At 39.3% G+C, this 9,943-nt stretch overlaps 1 protein-coding gene across 1 annotated transcript in view; it reads right to left on the reverse strand.

Moving 5' to 3' along the window:
* The window catches only part of LOC105987917 (chromosome unknown open reading frame, human C3orf30), a 9,305-nt gene extending 966 nt beyond the window's left edge, over window positions 1–8,339 (reverse strand). The window contains exons 1-3 of the mRNA XM_013019336.1: window positions 7,386–8,339; window positions 6,717–6,851; window positions 6,381–6,443 (exon numbers count right to left, since the gene is read on the reverse strand). Coding sequence (XP_012874790.1) covers window positions 6,381–6,443; window positions 6,717–6,851; window positions 7,386–8,339 — 1,152 coding nt within the window. The remainder of the gene's footprint in view (window positions 1–6,380; window positions 6,444–6,716; window positions 6,852–7,385) is intronic.
* Window positions 8,340–9,943: the final 1,604 nt, after the last annotated feature.

Here is a 9,943-nt window from a genome sequence, read left to right on the forward strand (position 1 = left end):
TTTTAGCTCCCTTATCGAAGATTAGATGGCTATAGGTCTGTAGGTTCATTTCTGGGTTTTCAATTCTATTCCATTGGTCTGTTCTTGTGCCAGTAGCAAAGTGTTTTGATTACTATGGCTTTATAGTAGATTTGAAATTTGGTATTGATATTCCTCCAGCAGTGTTCTTTCTGTTAAGGATCGTTTTTGCTATTCGGGGTCTTTTATTGTTTCATATGAATTTTTGGATTGCCTCTTCTATTTCCTTGAAGAATGAGGTTGGAATTTTGATAGGTATAGCATTGAATTTGTAGATAGCCTTGGGAAGTATTGCCATTTTCACAATATTGATCTTTCCAATCCAGGAGCATGGGAGTTTTTGCCACTTTCTAAGTTCTGTTGTAATATATTACATTTTTTTAAAACTCAGGGCCTAGAAACTATCCTTATACTTTTTTGCTCAAGGCTAGTACTCTACCACTTGAGCCACAGTGCCACGTGTTGCTTTTTCTGTTTATATGGTACTGAGGAATTGAATCCAAGGTGTGGCTTCATGAACGCTAGGCACACTCTATCACTAAGCCACATTCTCAGGCCCAGCATATATTCCTTTTGTAAAATAAAAGAGAAGTTTTCCTTTTTGTGTGCAGAAGGAACCACTTTGAAATGCAAATGACAGCTACATTTTATGGACCAAATATAATCTCTGTCTTCTAAACAAACAAACCCCAAACCAAAACATCTACCTGGAAGTTCAGGACATAAACATACAGGCAGGGTATGTATAAGGGGCTGTGGCAAAGATAAACTTGGAGCAAATGACAAACATGGAATACATTCCTCACTGTGAAGGAATACCTAAACCTATGTTAGAATCTCAGGCTTTCTGGATAGAATAATCAGAGGACTAATCTGTTTGAACATGAGTAGGTGCTGAAGAGAGGATATGAGAGACAAGAGGATCCTTCAGTTCCACGAACCCTGTGCAAACCTCAATCTGACCTTTGGGGTATGCACTTACAGGACAGATACAAGGCAATATGGTAAATGCTTAAAGAATCGATCCAGGATATGACCTATCAGTTATAGAAGGAAAACTAGGGCTTACAGTTGTAATTTAAGTATGTAACAGCCAGATTTAAAAAAAAACAGGGCTGGGAATGTGGCTCAGTGGTAGAGTGCTTGCCTTGCATGTATGAGGCCCTGGGTTCGATTCCTCAGCACCACATAACAGAAAAAAACCAGAAGTGGCATTGAGGCTCAAGTGGTAGAGCACTAGCCTTGAGCTGAAGAGTTAAGGGACAGTGCCCAGGCCCAGAGTTCAGGCCATGACCGACCAAAAAAAAAAAAAAGTAAAAAAAATAAATAAAAAATAAAAACCCAAACAATTCATCAGAGGAATGGAGCAGAGGTAAGGCTACACATAATAATGTTCACAATATCTAAGACACACTATAATGACCAGAAAACCTAAAAATTACACTCTATTCTGTATGAAATAGATGAGCAACAGATGCCAAATCTAAGATGATCCCATTTTTGAGATAATTAGATAATTTCTTTACAACAGTTGAGATACTTTTGCTCAGTAAAGAAAATACAATGAAAATAGGAAATATAGAAAAAATCAGAGAAGATAAAATAGAGAGAAGTTTAAAATACAGATATGTACCAAATAGAAATTTAATTATTGAGAAATAGTTGAAAACAGTTGCTAAATGAATCTAATAGCAGAATATGATGTCAGAGGAAGCAGTGAGCTTAAAAAAGTAATAAACTATTTTATCTGAAGAAAAAAACAACAATGCTACAGTTTAATGAATATTAATATTTAAACTTTTACCAGATACCAAGTTTACTTGAACTTTGGTATTGGACTTTTCTGCCCTTATAGTTGTAAAAATTGAATTTCCATCCTTTATAAATTACCCATTCTGGGCTTTGTTATAGTAGCCCAAATGGACAAAGACAAGACTGTCTCCAGGTATATCAACCAAATCCAAGAATAATACCAAAAATTATTTACAACAGTATGGAAGTTTTGGCACATATCAAGATAAAGTTCACAGCTTCTCTCAATAGCAAAAATTATCAGGGAATTTTTTTTTTAGCAGTGGTATCAGCAAGATAGTAGAATAAGGGACTGCCCATTCATATCCTTCCACTCCATCAATATTTCTGTTCTCATATATACAGAAAGACCTTCTTTTTGTGAGAGCCTAGGAATTCAATTCTAACTCATCTAAGCCTCAGACCAGGGCAGTAGGCCAACCTATCATCTAGAGACCTGACCCGATCCATTCCACATACCCAGAGGAATCCCCACCCCCTGCATCAACCTGTTAAGAGGCCTGCCATCTCTGAACCCTGAAGTAGACCTTTATTCCAGTGCCAGCTCCAAAGCCCAAGGCTTGTGTCCAATTTATTCAGGGACCAAAGTAGAGTACATGCCCCGTAGCCCTGCTAACATGCCCACCGGTGTTAGTTTCTATGGTGGTGTCAGCATCAGTCACAATATCTGGATCCAACTTAGCTGACTCACAACTGCAAGTAATCCTATAAGCTCTGAGATGTAACAGGAAACTTCAACATGCACAATCAGTCTTTGGAAATGGGAATTTGCTCCTGAAAGTTCACCGATACCAACATAATGCTACACATATAACAAAGAATCAAGCAGTATGAGGCTCACAAAGGAAACTAAGAATGTTCCATAATTGAAAAGGCGATACATGAAATGTATGGAAAAGAGTTTGAAATAATCATTTTAAAGAAATTCAGTAAGATGAAAGAAAAGAAACCATCAGTAATATCAGAAAAAGATGCATGAACATCACCAAAAGTTTACTAAAGAAATGTAAGCCATAAGAAGGCCCACACCAGAGACTTAAACAGTACAGATTAAAACCCATGACTTCACACTTGTAAGATAAACTGTCTACCATTGACCTCCAACTCAGCCCAAATTCTTGAAACTTGTTGAAGATTATGGTTGATCCAGTATTTTAATTTTCATCATAAAAACATCCTGTCTAGTTAAAAATGACTTTTCAACTTTTTTTGTGTTCTTGTACACTGATGACTCATGGTTGCGTCTAATAACTTCTGTAAACATTGGCTTATAAATACTTCTAAGATATTTTATTTATAGTTAGTTTTAGAAACTCCAGGAGGATAACACCATTTATAATGGGTATACAATGACTTACTTTTAACAAAAAATGTGTAAAATATGCTCAATGACTTTGCTTATACATCAGAATCAAAATGGAAATACTTGTAAGAAAAGGACCACACAAAAATCTTAGAGCTGAATATTTTCATAACTGAATAGAAAAGCTCAATAGAAAATTTTAACATTAGATTTTCTCATGAAGAAAAAAAGATCAACAAATTTGGAGGCAGGCCATTTAAGATGATCTAACTAGAGGAACAAATAGGAAAATAAAAAGAAAAGAAAGCAACAAACAAACCATAAGGAATGTCCCCAAATGTATAAACATACAAATTATGGAAAAATCAGAAGAAGAAAGAAGAAAACTTATTAAGGAAATGATGTCTGATAACTCCCCAAATATTGAAGAGAATATGTACATACAGATTCAGAAAGGTAAAACTATTTCAAGTAAGGTCAGTTAATAGAATACTATGAGACACATTATAATCAATTTGACAAAGCCAAAATACAAACAGACCCTCCTGAAATCATCAAGAGAGAAGAAATGAACATATCGCATATAAGACTCTCAGATGAGCTATTAGTAGACTTCTCAAAAGAAACTTAGTAAGCCAGGAGAGAGTAGGGTATCATATTTAAATTCCTGAAAGAAAAGCTTCCCAGCCAAGAACTTTTAACTTTTTCCAAGGCTAGAGTTTGGATTTGGAATGCTTTCCAAAGGTCTTTATGGTAAAAGACTTCATCCCTGACAAGATGCTTTGGGAGGGAGTAGAATCTTTAGGAAGTAGGGACCGGTGGGAGATCATTGGCAGTATGCCTCTGGAGTATAGTGAATACCATCCTCTTTTTCCTCTGTTTGACCTCTCACTAGTAAAGTAAGGTATTTTGCTCTGCCATGTACTCCTGCCATGATGTATGGGCACAGGTCAAATGTGCATGGACTAAACTGCCAAAACTCTGAGCCAAACCCGTCCCCCCACATTTTCTCTCTGTAAGTCAATCATCTCTGGTATTTGTTATAGTAACCCCAAACTGACTAACACATCTGGCAAAGCTGTCTATCAGAAATGAAGAGAACAGGCTAGGAATGTGTCTTAGCATGCAGGAGGCCCTGGGTTTGATACTTAATATGACAGAAAGGGGAAGAAGAGAAGAAAGAAAGGAAAAGGGAAGAAGAGAAGGAAGAGGGAGAGAAGACATAAAGGCTTTATAAAACAAAGAACAAAAGAGCCAGGTAAAAATGGTAAAAAAAAAAGCTAGTAGTAATTTGTAACCTTGTAATTTTATTACATTCTCAAATCAAAAGACAGATAAATAGATTACAAAACATGATCCAACAGTATGCTGAATTTCTGAGATTCAATTTTGCCTTAAACACACACACACACACACACACACACACAAACACACACACACACTCACATACAAACACACACCACATTGACATGAAATGATGGACAAGTTATATTCCAGCATATAGCAGGGGTAGCAATATTTACTTCAGACTAAACTCTAAGTAAAAAATAGCAAATTCACTGGATGCCGGTGGCTCATGCCTGTAATCCTAGCTACTCAGGAGGCTGAGAGCTGAGAATCGTGGTTCAAAGCCACTAAACCACTAGAAAACCAGAAGTGGAGCTATGGCTCAAGCAGTAGAGCACTCGCCTTGAGCAGAAGAGCTGAGAGACACTGCCCAAGCCCAGAGTTCAAGCCCCATGACTGGAAAAAAAAGCAAATAATCAAAGAAAGTAATTACATAATAAACAACAATAGAGCCAATTAACCAGGAGGACATAAATAACATCAATGCTTCCAACTTTGGAATATGTAAATATGAATGATTCATACACATATTAATAGATCTATATAATAAGATGGAGTATGATGTATTTTAAACAATGGATAGATAATACAGACAGAAAGTCAATACAAAACAAAACTTTAGGCTGACTGAAATTAAAAGGTATATATTAAACTTTCCACTCAGTATCTACAAAATACATATTCTTTTTAAGCACACAAAGAGGATTCACTATATCTTTTGTGGACACAATGGAATGAAACTAGAAATCAGTTGCAGAACTATTTTTGAAAATTCATATATACATATAGGAACCAATCATTAGCCTTTTGAACACCAGTTAACCAGGGGAAACAATATCAAAAGAGAAATTTAAAAAATATCTTGGGATAGTGGAAATGGAAACACACATACTCCACAATCAAGCTTTAAACTTTGTATGCAAGAGAAACATATCCTTGAGATACAGGTAATAGAAGGTACACAGTAAAAAAAAATCTAGGGCTGGGAAGGTGGCTCAGTAGTACAGTGGTAGAGTGCTTGCCTTGCATGCATGAGGACTTGGGTTCGATTCCTCAGCACCACATAAACAGAAAAAGCCAGAAATGGCACTGTGACTCAAGTGGTAGAGCACTAGCCTTGAGCTGAGGAGCTGAGAAACAGCGGTCAGGTTGAGTTCAAGCCCTAGGACTGGCAAAAAAAAAAATCTAATCACTCCACATTGGAAATGACTCGTATGCCTATGAAAAAAATAGAATAATAACATCCTTCATACACAGTGGATGGGCCACTCTTTTTATTTTTTTGTCCATCGTGGGGCTTGAACTCTGGGCCTGGGCGCTGTCCCTCAGCTCTTCAGCTCAAGGTGAGCATTCTACCACTTGAGCTACAGCGCCACCAGAAAGGTGGCTTATTGGAGATAGTCCCACGGACTTTCCTGCCAGGCTGGCTTTGAACTGTGATCCTCAGATCTCAGCCTCCTGAGTAGCTAGGATTACAGGCATGAGCCACCGGCACCCGGTTGGCCACTCTTATGAGATAATTTGGAGCATATGAAATCACCTAAAAGCAAATACATACAGTATGAGATTCCCTTTATATATGGTCTAAAAAAATCTGACAAATCTACACAACTGCACTTAATGGGTTGTGTTTAATGACAAAATTATAAAGCAAAGTGTAGAAGATAAAAGCCAACATCACTGTTCCTTTGTGGGAAGTAATTTATGGAAGAGAAACGGGGTTTTCAGAGATGTTGTAGTGTTTTTCGTTGTTACTGTTAATTTGGATAGCAGTTACAGTTATATTTATTTCATGACAATTCAGAGTAATGCATGGTTTGCTTTGTACAACTTTCTACATATATGCTCCCTTTTTCAACAATGAGAACCAAAAGGTTGTTCTTTTTCTCCTGTTCCATACCTGGTACAGCATAAAATTCAGTGGATCATCTGGCTTTTCATAGACTAAGTTTTCAGTGATCTGCTGAGAGAAAGCATAAGACATCACATTTTCGTTCTGAGAGAAAATACAGTCAGGTCATAACATTATTACGAGGAAAATGATCAAATATATATCCAATAGAATTGTACCTGATCTCTAATCCCTCTGAAGAGCTTTCTCATTTCCCATTTGCTTCTTTTGGTGAGCACATCTTAATGTACTTACAGACCTCTCCATAAGATTATTTCCCCCATTACAGCAAACCCTCATCTTTCACCTCTTCAGAATGCACAATGAAAGCATTGAGAGGTTTACCTGGAATATTTGCAGGATGCCATGTCTCTCCATGTATTGGAGGGAAACGTGGTAAGGATCTTCGTAAATGATAGGAGGGAACCTCTTCTTGAAATCTTGGGTTTTTCTTCCACTATAAGGTCCTGAAAGATTACTCTGAAATGAAAATATCCATCCCACCAAAGAGTTTTTAATACATAAAAAAGCCCAACTTCAGCAATATTTGCTGCTGTTATGGATGGAATCTAGATTAGAAGGAATCTTACTACCAAGAGTTGGAGGAAAGAGAGGGGTGTGTGTGTGTGTGTGTGTGTGTGTGTGTGTGTGTGTGTGTGTGTGAAGACCCCTGTTTATCCACCAGACAATGTAAGCCTGGAGGTATCTTGTCAAATACTTTTCCTTTACAGAGCTTGCCAATTAATTCCAAATCTTTTTCCCTTGTAGAAAGAAACCTACACTGAAGATTGACTAAATGTCACATAGGAACAGAACCAGAACTTGAAGTCCGTACTAAATCCTGGCCCACTGATCCTTCCTGAGGGCATAGAAACCTTACATCTTTCTCCATGTTGGCTCATTCCTCATACTTGAGCTGGCATGGGCCGCCCCTCACCCCTCTAACCCCCGCCTCCCTAGGCCTCTTGGTTAACCTCCAGGAGGCTCCCAGGTAGGCAAATGCCCTCTTTTTACCACTGAACTTACTTGCATAGTTTGAGGTTTTTCTTGACTGCTGGGATAGGCTACTCTGGTTGAGATGGAGGGCAATTTCTGGCTAAATCCTTGGACTCGTGTTGGGAAGGCATTGGTGAACCGGGTATCCATCATTCTATAACTGGGCATAGCTGAAGTACCTTCCATTTCAGTCTCTGAAGTACCTGAGAGCTGGTCTCGCATATCACTTGAGCTCTTCTCAAACGTGCAGGGCTCTACTTTGAAGCCGTATATATCATCACTCACCAGCTCAGAAAAGACCTGATCCTGATATTGGTTAAATGCTTCAATGTAGGGTGGGTAGTAGTCTTGTTGGCCAACCTCTCCGAAGATGCCCTCATTTTGTTCCTCTTGCTGCATGTTCAACATAAATTGCCTATTATACAGCTCTCCAGTGAATTCACTGTCTTCAGTAGACTCTTGCATTCTGTAGTTAACTTGGTCCATTTGCTGAGCGAGGCCGGATGTTCCTTGACCAGCAGGAAATCTATAGTCAATCTGCTCAGAAGTTCTTCCATCAGGTGTGAAAAACTTATCACTACCCTTTTCTGAAGGTCTTCTGTCAGACTGATGAGATACTTTGCCGTCAATGGTCTGGGAAGTTCTTTTATCTGTCTGACCAGAAAATTTCTGTTCAGCCTGCTGAGAATTGCTCCATTCACTTTGTTTCGACCATTTTCGTACAGCCTGTTCATAAGTTCCCTGGTTAACCTGACCAGATTGGTCAATCGGTCCAGTTTGGTTGGGTGCTGTGCCATAAGTCTGTTTATATGAGCTTTGGTTAACGGGATCAGCGTGGGTTTGGTCATTAGCCTCCTCCTCTTCAGCTTGGTTCTTCTGGTTGTCTTCTCTGTTGTTAGTTTGGCCAGCAGTTGAGGGTGTATTTTCTCGTTTCCAGGATTCAGCTGGATTCTCTTCTGGAGGCTGGTCCATCTTCTGCTCTGTCCCAAACTGGTTTCAGTTGTTAGGCACTATGGGTAAGAACTTGGGCATGGTTGTCTAGGTGACATCCAGGATTCTGAGGTGGGCTTTGTTGTGCTATCTGGAAAGTCAAGTGGGAGGGGAGATTCCTGGGGTTTGGCTTAGCCAAAGCTACTTTCACAAAAACCCACTGTTGGCCAACTCTGTAGTGGGAACCAGAGCCATGACACTTTCTCCTGAGAAGAGGTGATTCCCAGACAGGGCTTCTGTACAACCTGCCTAGCAGCAAGGCCTCAGGGCCCTGCCTCAGTGCCTAGAGTCTCCAGAGTGGGCGGGGTGGGGGTGGGTAGAGTTTCCTTGCAAGTTCCCAGTGAATTAGGACCTCTCAGGTACCACCCCTGTAATTAGTGCCCCTCTCCCAGCCACATGAATGACACTTAGCCTAACGGAAGTTACTATTGTCACCACATTGAATGGCTTTCCTTCAGGTTCTGACTTGGGTCTGATTATCGTTGTGCTATGTGGTAAGTCAGCATCAGGCCCATGCTCCTAAAGAGCCCTGTGAAATATTATCCTTTAGATGCTGGAGAGTCTGGTGATTCTTGGTTGTTGACTAAAGCCATACTGTGTTCTTTTGCTTGTTTAGACCCTATTTTTCAGTACTAGCTTTATAAGCAATACAGACCTGTGTTCAGCAGCACCAGAAAGACCTCCCAATCTCAATGATACCTTCCTTACGACAAGAGAGAGTAAGCAAAGCAGGTGAAACATAATCAATCTCTCTCTCTCTCTCTCTCTCTCTCTCTCTATCTGTCTGTCTGTCTGTCTGTCTCTCTACCTACCTATCTCTCCAGGTCTGTTTATTTACTATACCTATTATCTGTCTGTCTGTCTGTCTCAGTAAGAAAAAAAAACCCAGTTATTTTTGAGTAATAAACACAAGGTCTTATGGGGCAGATAGCAACTGGAATATCTAACAAGTGGAGAATTTGTACTTGGTGCTGGTGTGGTGGCCAAAAGTCAGGTGTTAATGGTTCTATCTTTTCCTTTTGAGTTTAAACTTAATAGTGCAATTCAGGATCAGCAGGCTCTCCATTGCAGGAAGAGGCAGTTTGGAGGTGGTGCTTGATGAGATATTTGTCTTTGTCTCTCCAAAGCTTTATACCACTGAGGCAAATGAGTAATCTGCAAGACTTACCCTGAAGGCGAAAAAAGCATCTCTACGGGGTCAGGTGATGTAGTTCAGTAACCTTTCTCTCTGTAGATGCCATGGAGTTTCTGAATCTTTTTTTTTCTCTTTCTTTTTTTTATTGTGAAAATACTGTACAGAGGGGTTACAATTACATGGGCAAGATAATGAGTACATTTCTTATCAAGCATTGTAGCTTCCTCCTTTGTTTCTCCTTCTGATTCCTTCCCATCCTCCCCCCACCCCCCACACAAAGTTCGTTTTCAATGTAACGACTTGTACATCTCATTGTTGCAATGGATCCACCTGTATCCTTATTTAAACGATTAGTTTTTCCCCTTCCCCTCCACAAATTATACCAACATCAAATACAGTGAAAGCAGGGGTTATACTGTGGGGGAGGGACATACAAAGCAACAAAGAAATA

Source organism: Dipodomys ordii, unplaced genomic scaffold (genome assembly GCF_000151885.1).
Source record: "Dipodomys ordii isolate 6190 unplaced genomic scaffold, Dord_2.0 Scaffold45, whole genome shotgun sequence".
Taxonomy (NCBI): domain Eukaryota; kingdom Metazoa; phylum Chordata; class Mammalia; order Rodentia; family Heteromyidae; genus Dipodomys; species Dipodomys ordii.